General features: G+C 42.1%; 1 protein-coding gene across 1 annotated transcript in view; it reads left to right on the top strand.

Moving 5' to 3' along the window:
* Positions 1–19,090: 19,090 nt before the first annotated feature.
* The window catches only part of TMC3 (transmembrane channel like 3), a 98,302-nt gene continuing 94,902 nt past the window's right edge, over positions 19,091–22,490 (top strand). The window contains exons 1-2 of the mRNA XM_073618571.1: positions 19,091–19,232; positions 20,443–20,583. Of these exons, the coding sequence (XP_073474672.1) occupies positions 19,129–19,232; positions 20,443–20,583 (245 nt within the window). The 5' untranslated portion in view covers positions 19,091–19,128. The remainder of the gene's footprint in view (positions 19,233–20,442; positions 20,584–22,490) is intronic.

The following is a 22,490-nucleotide window of genomic DNA, read 5'->3' as shown; positions in this document are numbered from 1 at the left end:
GACTGTGACAGGTACTCTGGTATTCAGATGGACTGTGACAGGTACTCGGGTACTCAGATGGACTGTGACAGGTACTTTGATGGGTGGAGACAGGGCCTCTTTATTGGGGGGGCAATCAATGTTATTGGTTTACACTGTAAGCGGTAACAAGATGTTACCGCAATCTACTTCTCACACACGATCGGTGTGTGAGAAGGAGAACCCGGTAACATCTCGTTGCCACATTTAGTGATCGGCTGTGAAAGGATCACAGCCAATCACATGGCTGTTTACCAGCGTCAGTGACGGGCAGTGTTCCTGGGGACACGCTGCCACCGGCGTGCACGCGCACCGCGCTCGCGATTGCGCGCATGCGCCATGCAAAGTGGGGCGGTGTCATATGTGATCGGCCATGACTTCATCACGGCCGATCACGTGGTAAACAGCCATGCCCAATGGCTTTTCACCCCCCCCCCTCGGTGGCAAGCGGTGTCTCTGTGACACGCTGCCACCGAAGGTACAGGGTTGCGCGCACACGATCGTGAGCATGCCCTGTTTAAATAGCAGATGTCATATGACGCCTGCACAGAAAAAGAGCTGCGCCGCCTGGCCGTCATATGATGGCTGGCCGGCGAGAAAGCGGTTAAATGTGGTTTTATCTGCCAAAGTATTTGTGCAGCCAGTCTTGTGACCCAGACACCCCTGCCCAACAACAAAGCCAGTTATTTGAGTGTCACTGCAGCAGGCGCACAGCTTGGCCAAGAACAATGGATCAAAACTTTCTTCCGGATCCCTGATTAAAAGATTTAAGGCTCCGTTCACACTAGTGCGATTTCAGACGTGACTTGAGTCACACAGAATCACATGACAATGGAAATTTCTTTCAATGGAGCCCAATCACATCAATGCAACTCAGCACAGATTGATTTTGGAAAAGGGTCCTGCACTACATTGGTGCGTTTCTGTGGCCCCATAGAATATGCAAACCACTTCAAAGTAGCATCCAAGTGGCACTACATAATTACAATGAAAGTCAGATCAAAATCAGATGGCAGCGGTGTGAATCTAGCCTAAGATGAAGGAACAGCAGCAGAGTGATATGGTCATTCCTCTGCTCATTCTCTTCTCTCCTAGTGTTAGTATATTTTCCGTTAGCACATAGACCTGTTAATGATTTAATGAAAATATATTTAACTAATTGGTGTTTTATGTAATACTATTTATTCAGATATTACAGAAAACACCTATTTGTAAGTGACATTTCCTAGTAAGACATTTCTATATTTTCATGCAGCATAGATAATATAATTCCTGTCTAGAAAGATCACATCTATTGACCTTTTTATGAAGGTTTCTTTTAATTAAATGTTCTCTTCAACTGCATGATTAGCACAAACAGCAATTAACCTATGACCTCTCCACATCCTCCAGATTCTGCCTTCTGTCGCCTTCATTTTTAGTGAATGGTTCTTCTTGTGCATGTAATAAAAACATACACTTATGGTTTTGACATATAGAGTGCGCCTGAACCATTTACATTGGTCCTTACCCACAGAAGCTTTAGGAGTTGATTTACTAAAGACAAATAGGCTACATAGTTACATAGTTAGTAAGGTTGAATAAAGACACCAGTCCATCCAGTTCAACCTGAGTGAGTGTGGGTGCGTGTCTACAATTATCCCTAACCCTGTACATCGCACACTCACATCAGTCCCTACCCTCAATCCAAGGTACCCATTCATATACTAGGGCCAATTTTGGACAGAAGCCAATTAACCTACCAGCATGTCTTTGGAGTGTGGGAGGAAACCGGAGTTCCCGGAGGAAACCCACGCAGGCACAGGGAGAACGTGCAAACTCCAGGCAGGTAGTGTCGTGTTTGGGATTTGAACCAGCAACCCTTTTTACTGCTAGGCGAGAGTGCTATCCACTACACCACTGTGCTGCCACTGTGAGGCTGTTCTCTTTGCAAGGGATTTTTTCCCAGAACTTAGTGAATATGGTGAAATTTCATTTTGCAAAGAATACCAAAAATATACAAATTAAAAAAACTTTATTTTTGCTTGCACATGATTGGATGATGAAAGTCAAGCAAAGCTTTACCTCATTCATTAAGCTCTGGTGAAAATTCCCTTGCATAGTGAACAGTCTATTTTCCTTTAGTAAATCAATCCCTTAAAATCGAATGTCCCTGGAGCCATTGGAGGTGATTTACTAAAGGTAAATACACTGTTTACCTTGCAAAGGAAGCTGCACGTTGCAAGGGAACTTTCCCCTTAGCTCAACGAATGAGCTGAAGCTCTGTTGATGTCCATCATCCAATCATGCATAGCTCCCGACTGTCCCTGATTTGGAGCAATGTCCCTCTGTTCCTCATTCCCCCTCATTTGTCCCTCATTTTGGTCTGATCTATATAGTTGTATATAAAATGCACTTTTTATCTTTCAAAACGTGTTACCCAGTGCTAAACCTTTCATCTAAATTCTAAATTGCTGCATTTGTAAATTTTAAAAGCCAATATAAAGGAATAGTAGTAGTAAAAAAAAGCCCTTGTGGATTTAATTAAGCTTTTGTTTTTGGTTAATTCTCCTTTAAGGGGGTGTGGCAGGGGGTGTGTCCTATGCCTACATATGTTTGCTGGTAGGTGTCCCTCATTCTCATCTCAAAATGTTGGGAGGTATGAATCATGTGCAAGCAAAAACGCTGATTTTTTATTCTTCTTTAACGTGGTTGGGTATTCTTTGGGAAGTGACCCAGAGACAGGTAATAAAAATGGTGAACGTTTTAAGGAATAAAACATATCAGGAGATGCTTCATGTACAGTCTGGAGGAAAGAAGGAAAACAGGAGACATAGTTGAAACCTTTAAAAGCATCAAGGAGGTGAATAAGGTTCAGGAGGGCAGTATTTTCAGTATGACATTTAGATCAAGAAAATGGGGATATGACCTCAAACTGACAGGAGGAAAATTTGAAACAAATCTAAGACCCCTTTTACACCGGGGCCACCCGTGCGTTAGCGGTAAAGCGCTGCTCATTTTAGCTGCACCTTACTGCTGTTTAAGTGATGCTTTTCGGCCGCTAGCAGGGCGCTTTTAACCCCAAAGAAGGCGTTTCTGAAGTACTTTTCAGGTGCTTTGGAAGTGCTGCCCATTCATTTTAATGGGCAGGGGCGTTTTGGGAGCTCTGTACACAGCGCTCCCAAACCGCCCAAAAAATTCTGCTTGCAGGACTTGTTCTAACGTCCCGCAAGCGCACCGCCCCCGTGTGAAAGCATGGGGGGCAGTTTTCATGCGCTTTACAGTCGCTTTTTCTAGGGCTAAAACGCCTGAAAACTGCCTCAGTGTGAAAGGGCTCTAAGAAAGTATTATTCTACTGAAAAAGAAGTTGATACTTGGAATAGACTTCCAGTAGAGATTGTGAGTCAGTAAACAATTATTCAAACATGCTTGGGACAAACAGATTTTGTGAACATAACTATATTCAGGCACAAAAGTTAAAAAAATAATAAAAAGTAAAAAACATTTATACATTAAAAATGGGGCAGACTCAATGGAGCACTTTGTCTTTTTTTCTGCCATCACTCTTCTTTCTTACTATGCACTGGTTGCCCCTATTATCCCTAATTAAAACTGTCCTGCTACTGGCCAATTTTTACACCTTTGGTGTATCCTCTGCTGTATCCTAATTTGGGCCTAGCCTTGCTCATTAAAATTGTCCTGTTCTACTGGCAAATAGATTAAACAATTTCATGCCATCCCTGGTCCATAGGGACCAGGTGGGCTTTATCCCTTGTCGACAGGCTGGGGATAACACCCGTAGTGGAGGTCGCGAACAGGAACACAATGGAGGCAATACTGCTCAGTCTGGATGCCGAAAAAGCCTTTGACAGGCTGGGCTGGCCTTTCCTGTTCGCGACTCTCAACCGGGCTGGTATTGAGGGCCCATTCCTCCGAGCTATCACCCATCTATACTCGGCCCCAACAGCCCAGGTTCGTACTAACTTTGCCACTTCCCCTACCTTTCTGATCTCTAATGGGACCCGCCAAGGTTGTCCCCTCTTTTATATGCCCTATGCATTGAACCGCTAGCAGCCCATATCAGAAATAACCCAAGTATTCATGGTATTCCAGTCCGTACTAGAGATTTTAAGATATCCCTATTAGCGGATGATGTCCTCCTCACTCTCACCCAACCTCGCATATCTCTCCCGAACTTACAAGTGGAGCTGGAGAGATATAGCACCCTCTCGGGTTATAAAATTAACAGTTCTAAGACGGAGGTTCTTCCTCTTAACTTATCCCCCCATACACTTTCAACACTTTCACAAACATTCCCATACTCTTGGCGGTCCTCTTCTTTAAAATACCTGGGAGTACATATTACACCCACATACGATACTCTATACAAGGCCAACTTCCCCCAAATGTTCGCCTCTATCAGAGCCTCCCTAACTAAATGGAAATCTCTGAAACTGTCCCTTTTTGGTAGACTTGCAACCTTGAAGATGACAATACTACCTAGACTTCTATATCTTTTTGAGACGCTCCCTATTCCCGTCCCGTGCTCACATCTAAAAAAACTCCAGGGTGACCTGATAAACTTTTTCTGGAATTACAAAAGACACCGCGTTGCTAGATCGGTTCTATATGCTCCACGTAACCAAGGTGGACTGGCGTTCCCCAACATAGCTAAGTATTATCTAGCAGCTCAATTAAGGCCTATAGCCTCCTGGTGCACCCTACATGCTTACAATAGGTGGACACAGATAGAAAAGTTGTGGCTAGCCCCCATACACCCAAACTCCATGCTCTGGAGCTCTGATATTCCTCCCGGCAGCGCACAATTGCTAGGACCAATGGCTCTCTTACATACACTATGGCGACGGGCCAAATTGAAATATCCGCTCTCCACCACATCTTCCCCAGTCACTTCTTTCCTATTTACACCCAATATCCCTGACAGCTTAACCTCACAGATGTCCCATTTCTGGATGGATAAGGCCATATTCCGTTATGGACAACTAATTGACCCTAAAACCAGAATGCTACGATCCTTCCAAGAACTACAAGAGACTTTTGATTTCCCCAAACAGGCCTTTTTCAGTTACCTACAAATACGCCACTATGCACAATCACTGAGGTCGAATTTAAGATTTTCTCCCCTGACAGACTTTGAAAAGCTGTGTTTAGAGGGTTCGTCCCCTAAGGGCATGATTTCCCGCACCTATCACTGACATCGCACCAGATGGACCGCGACACTCATATATGGCTAAGTGGGAGCAGGCATTGGGCACAGACTTATCCTTAAAGACCTGGCAATCCATATGGACCCAGGCTACTAAAAGCTCCATATGCACGCTTTATAAAGAAAATCAATATAAGATTCTATTTCATTGGTATCAGACCCCTGACCTGCTCCACTCCATATACCCCACGGCTGACTCCTGCTGTTGGAGATGCTATAAGGATAGGGGAACATTATTTCATGTCTATTGGACCTGCCCTCTAATCATCCCCTACTGGGGTATGGTACAATCCCTACTCCAGACCATCTTTGATGTTGAGGTGCTCCTTGATCCGAGGATTTTTCTCTTGGGCCTTCCACCTGCCACCTTCTCTAAAATATCCAAAAAACTCTTAGCCCATGTGCTTACTGCAGCACGTTGTTTGGTGGCTCTAAAGTGGAAAAAAAGAGAAACCCCCTCACTGACTGAGCTGCATTCCAGGATCAGAGATGTCAAGAGAATGGAATATCTTACGGCCTCATTAAATGATACTCTTGAAAAGCATAACCGTATTTGGGAACCCTGGGTTCTGTTGGAGACTTCTGCGACCTAATGATATGTGTCATTTATGTAGTTATGACCCATCCCCCACCGACTTGTCCCGGGTTCTGGAGATGGGTGGCCGTCCCCTTCCCCTTCTTCCTCCTTTCTCTACTCTTTTCTTTCTTTTTTCTTTTTGTGAATTTATACATTTATGCAAAGGGTACTAACGGATATACTGTTTGAGATGTATTATAATCCAGTAGACCCACTTCACTTTCTCACTAACTGTTTATATTGAAAGGCTTCGCCGCCCAACGTTTGGGTGATTATGTGCCAAACTGAAATGTGACATTACGATCTCTTTCTCTCCCTGTACCCAATGCTATAATGCTGTATTGTTTTTCTGTGGAAAATAATAAAAAATTGTCAGTTAAAAAAAAATAAAAAAAATTGTCCTGTTACAGGTAAATTTTACCTGCCGTCTGTTGTAGTAAAACCCCTGCCTGTGTTTTTTTATACTAGTAAATTTGGGCATAAAATTGCTATTTAACATTTTCTGCTGCTGGCCAAGTCTATACTGCTTTGCCATCTGAATTATAATAATTCTAGTAGTAAAACCCCAGCCTGCTGTGCTTAGGGTTGTCACTTTTCCTTCTAGCCAAACCCGAACACTTTAGCGGCACACAGCAATTTTTTTAAGGGGGAACACTGTGGACTCTGGTGTAAAGGGGAACTCTGATGTAAGGTAGTTTCTGCTCACCAAACCTTCCACTTACATCAGAGTTCTCAGCAGTCCCCCTTAAATTTGGGTTCCCAAAGCCCCCCTTTCAACCAAGTCCACAGGGCACCCCTTACATCTGAGTCCCCCTTACCTTAGTGCACTCACTCACTTAGAGGCAGGAGAGAGATGGGAGGGGGAAGACTTTAGTCACAGACAGTGGATGGTGAGCTCACTCACCGGAGGATGGAGGCTCAGGCATAGACACATTTCATCCACAATGTATCTACCGGTTGCTGAGTATCAAACTTCCAGCCCACACATCCCTTTCCTGATGCACAGACCGCCGGGGATTGGTGTGTGGGTGGGCAGACAGAGGGGTAGGGGTGGGAGGAGGAGAAGCAGATCAAGCCCTTTCTCCTCTCCTGTATGTGGGTGGGGCCAGTGTGCACACCTTTGCACTCGGCGATTGTGGTACCTTGTTACTTGGGGAGCCACAGTCCATTCTAAATATTGTGTCCAGGTTTCAGGTGGTCTGAAACCCAGACAAACAATTCAAAACCCAGACTGTCCGGGTGAATCCCCGACGGGTGGCAACCCTAGCTGTGCTCTTTGTCTCTAGTAAATTTGGGACCTAGCCTTGGTCATTTACACTGCTGTGTCATCTGTGGTCTCTTAGCACTGTGGTCTCGTAGCAAAACACCTGCCTATACTCTTTGGGGTTGATTTACTAAAACTACAGAGTGCAAAATCTGGTGCAGCTCTGTACAGAATCCAATCATCTTCCAGGTTTTTTGTCAGAACTTAATTGAACAAGCTGAAGTTAGAAGCTGATTGGCTACCATGCACAAATACACCAGATTTTGCACTCTCCAGTTTTAGTAAATCAACCCCTTTGTCTCTACTACCTTTCAGACAATACCCCCTCACAAAAAATTTCCTGATGCTGCCCAATTTCCCCCTGCTGTATCATCTACAGTCAATAATTCCTGAAAAGTTTTTAAAACAGAAAGTTTAAAAGAAATTCTGTGGACCCCCCTGGTGATGTACATACAGTATGCTTAGAATTTATGTTTGCTTCTGTGTTTTAGGCAGGTGTAAAAAAATGCTGTAAATGAAGATTGCTTTCAGAAATAGAAGTGTTATTAGTTTATTTTTATCTATTACCAAAATGGAAAGTAAATTAATAGAAGAGAATTCCAAGTCAAATCAAAATTTGGTGTGACCACCCTTTGCCTTCAAAACAGCATCAATTCTTTGATTCTTCTAGGCAGTGGCAGCCCATCCATTAGGGGTGCAGGGGCGCCGCCCCCCATCCATGCATCCTGCCCCCAATCTACATCCATTTTTTTTAAGCAAGTGATTAGAGCCTGAGGCTCTTATAGGCGTCAAATAAGGGTGGGCTCGGGGCACAGAGCGCTGCACCCCAAGCACACCCATTTGTGTGACAATTCGCTATTGTCTCCCTCATTCTCCTCCTGGCCAATCAGGAAGCCCCCTCCCCGGCCAATCGTGTCTCAGGACACACTTCCTGTTCCTGTATGGCTGGGAGAAGAATGTCTCTCTTTGTGCTTCCTGGCAGAATTGGTCAAAGCAGTCCCGCCTCTTTCTTCCCCCTGTTTCCATAAGGTAAGGCATCCACCGTCTGTCTCCTGGGGGGGGGGTGAGTGCTGGGTGATCGCAGCCTTCCGTGTCTCCCGGGGAAGGGTGATGTTAGTTTGTGACGCCCACCCAAACATTTTGAGCACCAGCCGCTAATGCTTCTAGGTACACAATTTTTGAAGGAACTCAGCAGGTAGGTTGTTCCAAACATCTTGGAGAACTAATTACAGATCTTCTGTGGATGTCGGCTGCCTCAAATAATTTTGTCTGATTTGTGTAATCCCAGACAGACTCCATAATGTTGAGATCAGGGCCAAACCATCACTTCCAGGACTCTTTATACTCTTAATGACATTGGCTGTAAGTTTGGGTCATTGTCCTGCTGCAGAATAAATTTGGGGCCAATCACACGCCTCCCTCATGGTATGGCATGATAAATGATTATCTGCCTGTATTTCTCAGCATTGAAGACACCATTGGTCCTAACCAAATCTCCAACTCCACTTGTAGAAATTTGAAAGGAACCTCCACCATGCTTCACTGTTGCCTGCAGACATTCATTATTGTGCCACTCTCCAGCGCTTCGCAAACAAACGGCCTCCTGCTACAGCCAAATATTTCAAATTTTGACTCATCAGTCCAGAGCACCTGTTGCCATTTTTCTGCAACCCAGTTCTTATGTTTTCATGCATACGATATGGAACCACCAAGGCTAAGTGATTCAACTATGCACAAGAACATAGGAAATGGGGTCCAACAATCATCATGATGTCCAACAATCTATATTTATTGCAAGTTAGCATAGCTAAAGAAAAAATAGAGCTCTCAGAAGTGCACAGAACATGACTAAAAACTAATAAAACTAGAAAGAGCATTGCTTCTATAATACTTTCTTCCATCCAACTCCAGTAATAATCCAGAAGAAAAGTTATACTTTAAAGAGCAACTCCACTTTTGTTGAGAAAAAAAAAAAAAACGCTTCGGGTGATCTATGTACATTGCGAGGGTTTTAAGGCTTTGGTGCTCTGAAATAAGAAATACTGTTTGTTGAAAAGCTGCAGTGTCTGCATCGCTTTAGGAGTATTTAACGCTTGGGGTGTATCTCACCGAAACTGAAATTCCTTTTGCAAGGGGAAGCCTAAGATTTGACTTGTATCTTAACCGCTTGCCGACCAACCGCCGCAGTTATACTGCAGCAGGTTGGCTCAGCTGCACGAATCGCCATACTGGTACGGCAATCCCTTTAAAGGCCATAGCAGGCGTGTGCGCACCCGTGGCGCGTCACTGGAGCCATGCGAGTGGCCCCGATGTCCGCCGGCTACCCGCGATCGCTCCACAGACAGCCAGAATGGGGAATCTGTCAATGTAAACAAACAGACCCCCAATCTGTCAGGGGAGTAGAGAGAGATCGTCTGTTCCTAGTGATCAGGAAGAATAATCTCTCTCTACTCTCAGTCAGTCCCCTCCCCCCACAGTTAGAAACACCTCCCTAGGGAACACTTAACCCCCTGATCGCCCCCTGGTTTTAACCCCTTCCCTGCCAATGACATTTATACAGTAATCAGTGGCTATTTTTAGCTCTGATTACTGTAATAATGTCACTGGACCCAAAAAAGCGTCAAAAGTGTCCGATCTGTCCGCCGCAATGTTGCAGTCCTGCTAAAAATCACTGATCACTGCCATTATTAGTAAAAAAAAATAATAATACAAATTCTATAAATATATCCCCTATTTTGTAGACGCTATAACTTTTTCGCAAACCAATCAATATATGCTTATTGCAGATTTTTTTAACAAAAATATGTAGAAGAATACATATTGGCCTAAACTGATGAAGACTTTTTTTTTCTTGGGATATTTATTATAGCAAATAAAGTAAAAAATTTTTTTTTTTTTTCAAAATTGTCGGTCTTTTTTTGTTTATAGCGCAAAAAACGCAGAGGTGATCAAATACCACCAAAAGAAAGCTCTATTTGTGGGAAAAAAAGGACCTCAATTTTGTTTGGATACAGCGTCGCACCACCACGCAATTGTCAGTTAAAGCGACGCAGTGCTGTATCGCAAAAAATGGCCTAGTCATTAAGGGGGTAAATCCTTTTGGGGCTGAAGTGGTTAAACTGGCCATACAATTATACAATTGTCTTGTTCCTTTAGATTTACCAAAACCATATATATGAGGTCAAACCTAAACACTTTCATTTTCATGCAATCAGGCGGACCCTTGCACTACATACTGTAGTTAAAGGTAAATCTAAAGGAAATTGAATAAGAAAATGGTATAATGTATGGCCAGCTTTAGTGAAGACTTCTGGGAAAATCAGTAAGTCAAATCACACAAGCAGGTAATGGCAATTCTGGGGGCATTCTGTATACCAGTTGTGTATACAAAACCTCCAGGTTGCTTTGGTTGCATGGAATTTTACAGAAAAATGACAGCATTGCAGATTGAAAAGGAAAGGTCGTTTAAATACCATTAATACAACATGGCTTTTGTAGCAATTTCATATGCTATGTTATTGTATTCACTATATTTTTTCCACAAAAGTGGAATTACCCTTTAAGTTCCTTTTAACGTAATAAATTCATACAAGCATGTCATCATGTTATAGCGACGTGCTTTGCTAGACCATACTATGTGCAGAATTCAGCAGGAAATGTCCATTCAACTTTTAAGTTGTTTCTACCTCCGCATGTAAAGGAATGGAAGTTGAAATTCTAAATTTGCAATAGCTTTAATCATGTTTCAGTGATTTTCACTTAATTCACTTTGACTGTGATTACCAGGGTCATGACATCTGTCTCCTCTGAGATTCATACATCAAGCTAAGCAGATTCTCTGCTAGTGCAGACCTCAGCCACTGATCATGTGTAAGAGCTACATACAACCCATTGTACTAATGATGAGCATTGTAATGCCCTTTACACACGATAGGATTTTCTGACAACAAAACCGTGGATTTTTTTTCCGAAGGATGTTGTCTTAAACTTGTCTTGCATACACACGGTCACACAAATGTTGTCAGAAATTCTGAACGTCAAGAACGCGGTGACGTACAAGACGTGCGACAAGCCGAGAAAAGCGAAGTTCAATAGCCAGTGCGGCTCTTCTGCTTGATTCCGAGCATGCGTGGAACTTTGTGTGTCGGAATTGTGTACACAGGATCGGAATTTCCAACAACAAGTTGTGTTGTCGGAAAATTTGAGAACCTGCTCTCAAACATTTGTTGGCGGAAATTCCGACAACAAATGTTCTATGGAGCATACACACGGTCGGACTTTCCGACAACAAGCTCACATCCAACATTTGTTGTCGGAAAATCCTATTGTGTGTACGGGTCATTAAGGATGGAGAGGCTTACCATATCTCCCTCTAACTGGGTGGTAACATCCAGACTTCATTCATTTTGCCAGTATGACAACTACACTGTTACGAAATGACAATTAAACCCATCAAATTTATACAAATAATTTAATTTCCATTAAGCATGTAATAAAAACCAGCGCCACCTGTTCCGTACCACCCCACATAATTTTATTGCCATACTCTACCCATAATGGATACATTTATTTTGTACAATAGTATTCTTCCATTTATGATATAGTTTTTATTTTTACATAACATGTAGATATAAATGTCAGTATATATATTTTATGATTTTGTAGGAACTGAAAACCCTTTATTTAATGGGTCTTATGGGGGCTGTGTGCCATTTTCTAAAGAACACCTGGCCACAAAATCATATGAAAAACTCCTGCCCCTTTTGGTCTAATATTGGTAGACCTAGCTATGCTTGTCTTCAGGGGATACATGTATGAAAAAAGCCAACGGTCTTGTACAGATATGTATACATATTTTTGAATGGCATGAGTAATTCTAATGCCGTGTACACACAATCGGATTTTCCGACAGGCGGTTTTGTTAGCGGTAAGTCCGACCGTGTGTATGCGCCATTGGACATTTGTTGTCGGACTTTCCGCCAACAAATGTTAGCTAGCATGTTCTCAAATTTTTCGTCAACAAATGTGTGTTGTCGGACTTTCCGATCGTGTGTACACAAGTCCATCGGACAAAATTCCAAAGTACAAACACGCATGCTCACAAACAAGGACAAGCCGGAAGTGCTCGGTCTTGTAAAACTAGCGTTCTTAATGGAGATATCACATCGGCTCGCCGTACGTCTTGTACATCACTATGTTCGTAATTGTTGGCCAACATTTGTGTGACCGTGTGTATGCAAGACAAGTTGGAGCCAACAACCTTCGAACAAAATTCCACGGTTTTGTTGTACGAGGCATTAGAAATAAACAGCATGTTGTGTTTTAGATTTACATGTGCTATAGCTTTAAAGGGAATATAAGATTCAGTGAGTGATGCTGTCAGTACTGATAAACATTTGGGTTAAGTGTCTCCCCTGATGGAAGAGGAGGACCCTAAGTGAGGATATACACTATATTGTCAAAAGTATTGTGACGCCTGCCTTTACACGTACATGAACTTTAAAGTCATCCCATTCTTATGCCCCGTACACACGGTCGGACATTGATCGGACATTCCGACAACAAAATCCATGGATTTTTTCCAACGGATGTTGGCTCAAACTTGTCTTGCATACACACGGTCACACAAAGTTGTCGGAAAATCTGATCGTTCTGAACACGGTGACATAAAACACGTATGTCGGGACTATAAACGGGGCAGTAGCCAATAGCTTTCGTTTCTTAATTTATTCTGAGCATGCGTGGCACTTTGTGTGTCAGATTTGTGTACAAACGATCGGAATTTCCGACAACGGATTTTGTTGTTGGAAAATTTTATAGCCTGCTCTCAAACTTTGTGTGTCAGAAATTCCTATGGAAAATGTGTGATGGAGCCCACAGACGGTCGGACTTTCCGACAACAAGGTCCTATCACACATTTTCCATCGGAAAATCCTATCGTGTGTGCGGGGCATTAGTCCGTAGGGTTCAATATTGAGTTGACTCTTTACAGCTTCAACTCTTCTGGGCAGGCTGAAACATAGACACACTCCTAAACAAGGTTTAGGAGTGTGTCTATGGGAATGTTTTTGTGAGGTCAGGCACTGATGCTGGACGAGAAGGCCTGGCTCGCAGCCTTCGCTCTAATTCATCCCAAAGGTGTTCTATCAGGTTGATGTCAGGACTGTGCAGGCCAGTCAAGTTCCTCCACCCCAAACTCGCTCATCCATGTCTTTATGGACAATGGGACTACTCAAATTCTTTGGGAGACGGACACTGGGAAAACCCTCCCAGCAGGGGCCTTTTGTTTTGTCTCTGCTATCTAGACTCTATATCCACAATTTGCATTCCCTCTACCTCAGGAGTCTCCAAGCTTTTCATTTAAGGCCACATTTAACAAACAAACATTCCTCCTTACATCCAGGAGTGCCTATCAGAGTCTCCCCTTACATCCAGGAGTGTTCATCATAGTCCCCTTTTAAATTCAGGAGAGCCCATCAGAGTCCTCTCTTACATCCATGAAAGTCCATCAGAGTCCTCCCTTACATCCAGGAGTTCCTGTCAGAGTTCCCTCTTACATCCAGTAGGACCCTTTAGCAGGATTTGGGGAGGGTCATGATTGACTGGCTGGCAGTGGATGCCTCAGTCTTCATATTACGATGTGCAGACCACTGCCAGCCAGCAGGGGTATTTTTACAGACAGTTGCTGGGGCAAATAAAATGCAAGCTGGATGTGGCCACAGGCCATAGTTTGGAGACCCCTGTTCTAGCCTATATGGTGACATTTCCAGGAAAAAGCCCCCTGTAGCAGGGTCTCTTGGTGGGCCATGCCAGTAGCGGGTTGTAATAGGCACTGGGGTCCTGGTCATGCCGGGCTGGGTTGTTCTCAGGGTGTCCTCTGCCAGGTGTAGTTCTGGGAACCTTGGAAGAAGTCCCAAGCTAGGGGGCTCCAGTGTCCCACGTGGATCTCCAGGCAGGGCTGCAACAAGTTAAGGGGTGGATAAGCTCCCCTTTTCACAACAATAGTGTGCTTTTTTTCATGTAGAACAACAGATTAAATCAGAATGACACATTTACTTTTCTTTCCTTTTGATTTCTGTAAGTTTGCTGCTAGACATATACAGTGAGTATAGAAAATAATCACCCCCCCCCCCCTTTTAAAATAATCACATTTTGTTGCCTTGCAGCCTGAAATGAAGACAGACACAGTTTTTATTTTATCCATCTGTATTTAATAGTGCAACTTACAGTATATAATAATTCAATTTTAGTCTCATCTGACCATAACACCTTTTTCCATGTGGCCTCGAAATCTTCAAGGTGTGATTAAGGTGATCAGATGAGACTAAAATGTAATGATTTGGCTTCAACACCAAACTATATGTTTGGTGGAAATCCAATACAGCTCACCATCCAAATAACACCATTCCTACAGTAAAGTGTGGAGGTGGTAACATCCTGTTATGGGGGTGTTTCTCTGCAGCAGGGACTGGAGCACTTGTCAGGATAGAAGAAAATTGGATGGGGCAAAATACCATCACATTCTTGAGGAAAATCTGCTGCTGTGTCTGTCTTTATTTCGGGCTGCAAAGCAACAAAATGTATTTATTTTGAAGGGTGGCAATTATTTTCTATACCCACTGTACATATCACCGCTGCTATTTCATATGTGCACCTGCCAAAAATTTAATCTCTCTGTTTAGCTCCCCCTTTTGCCAGTGTTTCATTAGCTGTAACTAATATGTTGCTACTGTAAATGGACAATCCACACAAATGAATTGCAAGAGTTCCCTTTTAGGAATCGATTGTCTGAAGATTTATATCTCTTGGGAACTTCAGAGTGGGACTTGTTGCAATGGACATAGCAGGGGTGCAGTCCCAGGAACTCAAAATGAAGATTTCCCCACTGGAATGTGAGTGGTATTAAAAAGTGTTTTATCTCTCAAAAACATATAGAAATCAGAATATCAGTTCATTGATGCCTGTTTCATTATAAAACAAACACATACCATGGGCAGCACAGTGGATTAGTGTCTAACATGTCCACCTTCCTGCACTGGGGTCCTTGGTTCAAATCCTAGCCAGAACACTATATACATGCAGTTTACATGTTCTCATTGTGTGTGCATCTAGTGTACTCTAGCTTCCTCCCAGACTCCAAAAGACGTGCTGGTAAGTTAAAGGATAAGAAAATAAAAAGTGTAGCGTATATTTAAGTAAAGAACGCTTACATATATAAAAATAACCAAAAAAGTGAACATCAGTGTAATTCACCCATATGTAAACTTGGAATTTAACCAATACTATAAATCAAGCATAGAGGAAAAAGGCCTTATAGCAGCACCTGTGAAAATAAAAATAAAAAATACAATCTAAGAATAATATTTCTTTTAAACATGTGGTTGTGTTAAAACTGTCCCATAGAACCATAAACACCAATATTAACGTGTACAAATCCCATAAAAATAAATGGGATTCAGAGTAATGCCCCGTACACACGGTCGGATTTTCCGATGGAAAATGTGTGATAGGACCTTGTTGTCGGAAACTCCGACCGTGTGTAGGCTCCATCACACATTTTCCATCGGATTTTCCGACACACAAAGTTTGAGAGCAGGCTATAAAATTTTCCGACAACAAAATCCGTTGTCGGAATTTCCGATAGTGTGTAGACAAATTCGACGCACAAAGTGCCACGCATGCTCAGAATAAATAAAGAGATGAAAGCTATTGGCTACTGCCCCGTTTATAGTCCCGACGTACGTGTTTTACGTCACCGCGTTCAGAATGATCGAATTTTCCGACAACTTTGTGTGACCGTGTGTATGCAAGACAAGTTTGAGCGAACATCCATCGGAAAAAATCCTAGGATTTTGTTGTCGGAATGTCCGAACAAAGTCCGACCGTGTGTACGGGGCATAAGTCTCTGGGGTTTGAACAGTTCATCCAAGCGTGGAGATGGTCACGTGGCTTATATGCAGATCACACACCAATATATATTCACATCCAGAGTAATTCTTCTTATATTCAATAAGAGGGGGAGTAAATAAAATGCCCTTACCAGAAACGGTGGACTCACTGGCCGTTGGCGGTGAGTCATATAGGCTTTCACCGTTTATACGGAAGGGTTAAAGCTGTCTCCGGTCTGTGGTGGGAGCTTATGGAAGGCCTCACGCTTACAATCTTCAATGATGGAATCAGGTCCACTCAGATGAGAGAGCGTGTTAGATTGTCCAATAGGATCCTCTTCCGGTAATCGCTCACTTGGATGCATTTACTGCCTGAGTGTGCGACGCTCTGAATGGCTGCTTGTTGTGGTTCCAAGAGGGATCGCGCTCGACGGGAGACACCTATGGGAATCTATACTGTAGGTCCCGGCAGCAGTTGGCACAAATATAGAGGGAGTGAAGCAGCACGGACAACGACAGTTTCAGAAGCAATTTTTCTTGTCTAAATGCACATTTCCAGACGTTTCCATTAGAATTTGTCTAATTGTTAGTGTTGGCTGCTTGACACGATTGAGTTGGCGCAGCAGTTTTTTCTTTTATTTTTTTACGGTAAGTTAAAGGGGTTGTAAAGTCCCAAGGTTTTTCACCTTAAAGTGATTGTAAGGGTTTGTTTTTTGTTTTTTTAAATAACAAACATATCATACTTACCTCCACTGTGCAGCTCGTTTTGCACAGAGTGGCCCCGAACCTGCTCTTCTGGGGTCCCGCGATGGCTCTCGCGGCTCCTCCCCACATTAGATGACCCCCTAGAAGCACTCTCCCGAGTCCAGCATTCAGTGTCCATAGATGCTGAATGTATGACTCGGCCCTGTGTCATTGGATTTGATTGACAGCAGCGGGAGCCAATGACTGCGCTGCTATCAATCTATCCAATCAAGAGCCAAGAACCCCCTGCAGAGAGACAGCGCATCCCCGTCGGGTCAAGTTCCAGGGTTCAGGTAAGTAAAACAGGGGGGCTGGGGGGCCAGTGACTGCCAGGTGTTTTTTCTCCTTAATGCATAGGATGCATTATGGTGAAAAAACACGAAGGTTTACAACCTCTTTAATGCATTCTAAAAATCTTTTTTGCTGCAGTGGTCCCCAGAGCCCCCCTTTTACTTACCTGAGCCTGATCCGTTCCAGCGATGGGCGATCAATAGCCCAGCAGCTTTAGCTTTAGCCGCTGTCTCTCTCATCAGTGGACAGATTCATAGCAGCAGGAGCCATTGGCTCCCACTCAAATCCAGTGAAATGGAAGTGGGGGGTGGGGCCGAGTCCTGCTGTCTGTGTCAATGGCCACAGCAGTGGGACTCGGGAGCGAGCCCGCATGGGTGCCCACAGGGAAAGCAGCTCTCTGTGGGGGCACCCGATGGAGGGGAGGGGCCTGGAGTGCCGGCGGGGCACCCCAGAAGAAGAGAAATGGGGATGCTCTGTGCAAAACCCTTGCACAGAGCAGGTTAGTATATATAACATGTTTGTTATTTTTATGCAAAAAAAAAAAAAAACGGGAACCTTTACAACTCCTCTAAAGCCCATACACACGATCGGATTTTCCGACAGGAAATGTTCGATGCCAGGCTGTTGGCGGAAAATCCGACCGTGTGTATGCTCCATCGGACAATTGTTGTCCGACTTTCCGCCAACAAATGTTCGGTAGCATGTCTTCAAATTTTCCGCCAACAAATGTGTGTTGTCCGATTTTCCGAGCGTGTGTACACAAGTCCATCGGACAAAAGTCCAAAGTACAAACGCACATGCTCGGAAGCAGAAGCGGTCGGTCTTGTAAACTAGCATTCGTAATGGAGAATTAACATTCGTGACGCGGCAAATTATGAAATCTCCAAATGCAGCGCACAATTCTCTTCTTCTTTAATGGGATAATAATGAAGCTGCTTTGCTGGTGATACTAATAGAGTTATTGCGAACGAATTTTCAAAGGCTTTTTTTTTCTGGTGATATCAAAAATAATATTATTATGTTTTATTTTTGTTTTTTTTTTTATGTGTGCAAGTTACCACAACAACATTATCCCGTAGTTTTTAAGATCAAAGAACTATGTTGGTGTCCCTTGTCAATTTTACATTGTATTTTTTAAAATGTAACTGTCTACTCCCAAACTGTCATTGGAAGTAAAACACATAGCCAAGTATTATGCTCCACAATTGTTTTATTGTGCATTAAAAAAAAAAAAATAGACATGCTATCTACCACTAGAACTTATCCAAAAAATGCATTCTATGCATCCAAAAATATAGAAAATATACCAAATCAAATCATTATTCAACCAAAAAAATTATGTCAAAGCAATAACTCCAAGGCCAATAATAAATAACACGTTATCTCAGAAACGAACTGAAAAGCATTAAATGAAAAACGTAAAATGAAAAGCACTAAATGAAAAACGCGAAAAGAAAAGCGTGAATCAACACTCACCAAACTTCTACTAACACGAAATTAGCAGAAGGAGCCCAAAGGGTGGCGCTAAAGAGCTGAAAAACCACCTAGTACGTCTAGTACATCACTACGTTCGTAATTGTTGCTCAACATTTGTGGGACCGTGTGTATGCAAGACAAGTTTGAGCCAACACCCTTCGGACAAAATTCCACGGTTTTGTTGTCGGAAAGTCCGATCGTGTGTATGAGGCATTCTTGTCTCCTGTCTAAAGTGGCCCTAGTATGCTTTTCGAGACTGTAAGCTTATTAAATGCAGAAAATGATATGTATGTATAATATGTAAAGGGCTGTATAAATTGTTGGCGCTATATAAATAGCTGTAATAAATATTTTCAACTTTAGCTTGCATAAGAACATTACAGGAAAATTGTTGGTTGTATATTGTCATACTAAGACATTTTTTACCTTGATTGATTTTACTCTTGTTATAATTTTCTTAATTACAACTTAGTTGCTGTTGTCACAAACACACACAACTAAAAAGTGAAGTGCATGTGAGCCCATATAAGATAAATGTGACATTAGAGACGTATAGCTCTGAGCTATGTTACAGAGGTAGGCGTTCCAGGCAATAAAACAGGAGGAGAATGCTCTAATAAGCACACAGCTCAGCTCCTCCTGACAGAGGAAGGATTGTACTGAAATGACAACGGTGAGTGTGTCTGCCGCACTAAAACCTACAAAGTCAACTAAAAGATATAAAAGTGTCAGGAGGAATACCAGCATCTACCAAGTCCCTCCACAGAGGTAAGCTAGGTGTTTATATTTGTATTATATCATCTATGCATTGACTGTAGTGGTATGGTATGATTACCATTCAAGGATGTATGTCATTTTAAAATCAGTCTATAGAATAAGCTAACATTCAACGTGTCATGGTTTTGTTCTTTCAAGAATTTTGTGCACTTTATCCTTTCTGTGAAAAAATGTCACAGCTTTGTAAAAGCGGACATTAAAAAAAACAAACACTAAAATTATATATCTTATAGAAAACAGAATTGTTTAAAATGATATAATGTGTACAAAACATTGTTAATTTTTGTGTATTTTATTGTGTATATTATTATTATTATTACTAAATATTATTAATAATAATAATAATAGAAATGTAGAAGTGTGACAGCAGAAAAAGTGGTCCATTGGGTCTGCCCTTCCACTCCCAGTACAGATCTATGTTTGCCCTAGGTATGTTTGAATCCACTTACTGTACTACTACTACTACTTATTATAATAATAATAATAATAATAACAATTGCCATCATCATCACTATTGTTATTATTCATATTCATTTTATTAATATGAATGCATTGGTCATTCAAATAATTTTTTGAAATACATAAGTACTGTATTACATTTAAAAAGCTGGGAGATTCAGTACCTTGGACAGCACATGATTTTTAGATGATACTCTTTAATATCTATGAGGCTCCATGCACACTGGGCTTAAAAAAACGCCAGACAGAAAAGAACACTCACATAGAGCATATTTTGTACAAAGTTTTGATGAGTTTAGGAGAGTTTTGCGTTTTTTTATCTGCCAGAAAGTTTCAATCAGGAACACAAGCCAGAAGGTTTTTTTTTTTTCCTGCCTCTAAACGTTGAGCTTAAAATATGTCTCTAATCGTCCTAATGTGTATGGACACATAAGATAACATTGAGCTGCTTCTGCAGGCAGAACACAAAACTCCTGTAGAAGCAGCGATTTTTAAGCCAGTGTGCATGGATACTTAGGAGTCCTCTGTTTTAATTTATTCGTCACCTTATAAAAAATATATTTTTTTCAAAAATACCTTACCAAGAAATAAAGCCATACATTTGAAATGCCAATAACACATTTTTTTTTCATCCTGTTACCTTTGTAGACTTTTATGCCAGTTAGAATGCTTTTGAACAAATCACTCTTTTTGTTATTTATTTATTTATTTATTTATTTAGCCTATGGTTTTGTTCTTTCAGCATTTCAGATGATGAAAATGCAGAAGGAAAAGAGAACAATGACCCAGAAACAATCTTCCAGAATATTCAGATGCAAAAGGAACTTGTTGCAGATATCCGATGTAGACCTTGGCCAATGCGACAAAAGCTACGCTCGCTCAGGTATGTTTTTATTTTATTGTGAACATTCCTATCAACCATTATGTATGTAACAACTTAATGAAAAATATACTAATGGGCATACCATGCTTGTGATGAGAAGGATATACATATATGAGGCATACATAGAAGAAAATAGGGCAGTTAAAGTCACATGTTAAGAAAGGGATGCACAATGAGGGATCAATGAGACACTTGTACCTGTGATCACCAGACGTTGGCTTTGGAACTGCATATCACATAGTTCTTAGTAGGCTCCCACCATATTATATGAGTATTATACACATGAAAGTAAGCAGGTTGGACACACATAAAAGATATATAAATGTCTGGAGAGTTTGGATCACCTATGGTCACCCAGAAATTAATGTAACCAGTTTAACTCTTTTCTGATAGTATTGATTCCTGTTAAGTGATAGATTTAGATTCCCCTTAGCCCTCCCTTTTCCCAACTGTCTTTTACCCCCCCCCCCTCCATTTTCTTACTAATATATATTTATAACTAAAGGGAGACATACATAGAAGAGAAGAGAACAAGGGAGCTGCACACCCCGAAATAGATAAAAGAATTTTGGATTCCCCTAATTGGGCTTTAAAGCAGCAAAATGTACCATTGCAAAAGGTCATTAATATAACAATTTATTTGACAAGATGTCGTATATACATGTAGAATCTGGTACAGTGATGAATTCATATTCCATAAAATGGCAAAATGCATATCACATCATTACATTACATGGAGTAATAAAATGAAGCCCCGACGCGTTTTGACCTGTATACGGTCTCTTCAGGGGGCACATCTGAATCTATAAATACAAATATTGAAAATAGTATATGATTTTCTAAAAAGGATCACATTAAATAAAATAAAACATAATGATGGGTTTTACCGTTGAAGTGAAGTAAGCATATCTAATGGGGGCATTGGGGAGCCACTGAGGGGTCCGGGCGGTGCGCGGGCCATCCCCAACCCCCCACCCGGGGAAAGAGCTAGCCCCCAGGGGCTTACAAGGAGCCACACTGATGCACGTCCTCCCGGGGGAGCGGGAGACCGAACACCTGCAACAGATATCCATAAACAGCCATTAGACAATTAACATATTTGTGTATAAGTCATCGTAATAAATATTGATTTAAATTATATATATATGGAGACCAAAAAATGTGTGTATGTTTTTGGAGATGGTAGTTGAATCGCAAAATTAAACAAATGAATAATCAAATTGAATTAGTATTGCTAGCAACCCAAATAGAATGTGCAAGTAGTGTGCTATGAGTGAAAAAGGGAATCCTTGGGAAAGTGCCTAATGAGAATCCTAGTGTGATGGTGTGATAGTGTGATGAGAAAAATCCTAGTGTGATGGTGTGATAAACCTAGTGTGATGGTGTGATGGACCATGTGTTGGCAAAAGTGTGGGATAAAAAACACAAAACAAACCAAACAAATAAAGTGAGAAAAAAATGAAAAGCCAACAAAATGGCAGTGTGTGAGAAAAGAAGAGAGGTGGAATGAGATAACGTGACTATGAAACATATAAGAAATTTACCTTGTGCTGTGTAAAGTTGTATAAGGTATGTGAGACTGGTTGGCTTGGCAGTGACCAAGCTGCAATTACTAAAAAACAAATGCTGTTTGTCCTGGCCAGCATGGAAGGACTGTTAGCTGGTAGACATTAGGTCTCCTAATATATGTAGGCTAAGGCTGATGGAATAATCACATGCAGGTGCCCAGCTCCCCCACCCATCCAGGATGACGGCGTGTGGGCCGCCAACTACAGCCCACGTGTGGCTCCCTCGGCGTCCCGGAAGACCGAACGGTCCCGACCACCGTCGTCATCTCCGTCGCAAAACGCGTGACGCCATGACGGCGCGCGCGCGCCGGGCCGCGCACGCGCACACCGCCATAGACA

Source organism: Aquarana catesbeiana, linkage group LG03 (genome assembly GCF_042186555.1).
Source record: "Aquarana catesbeiana isolate 2022-GZ linkage group LG03, ASM4218655v1, whole genome shotgun sequence".
NCBI lineage: Eukaryota > Metazoa > Chordata > Amphibia > Anura > Ranidae > Aquarana > Aquarana catesbeiana.
The sequence above is the reverse complement of the archived record's forward strand: the minus strand, read 5'-3'. Positions and strand labels throughout refer to the sequence as shown.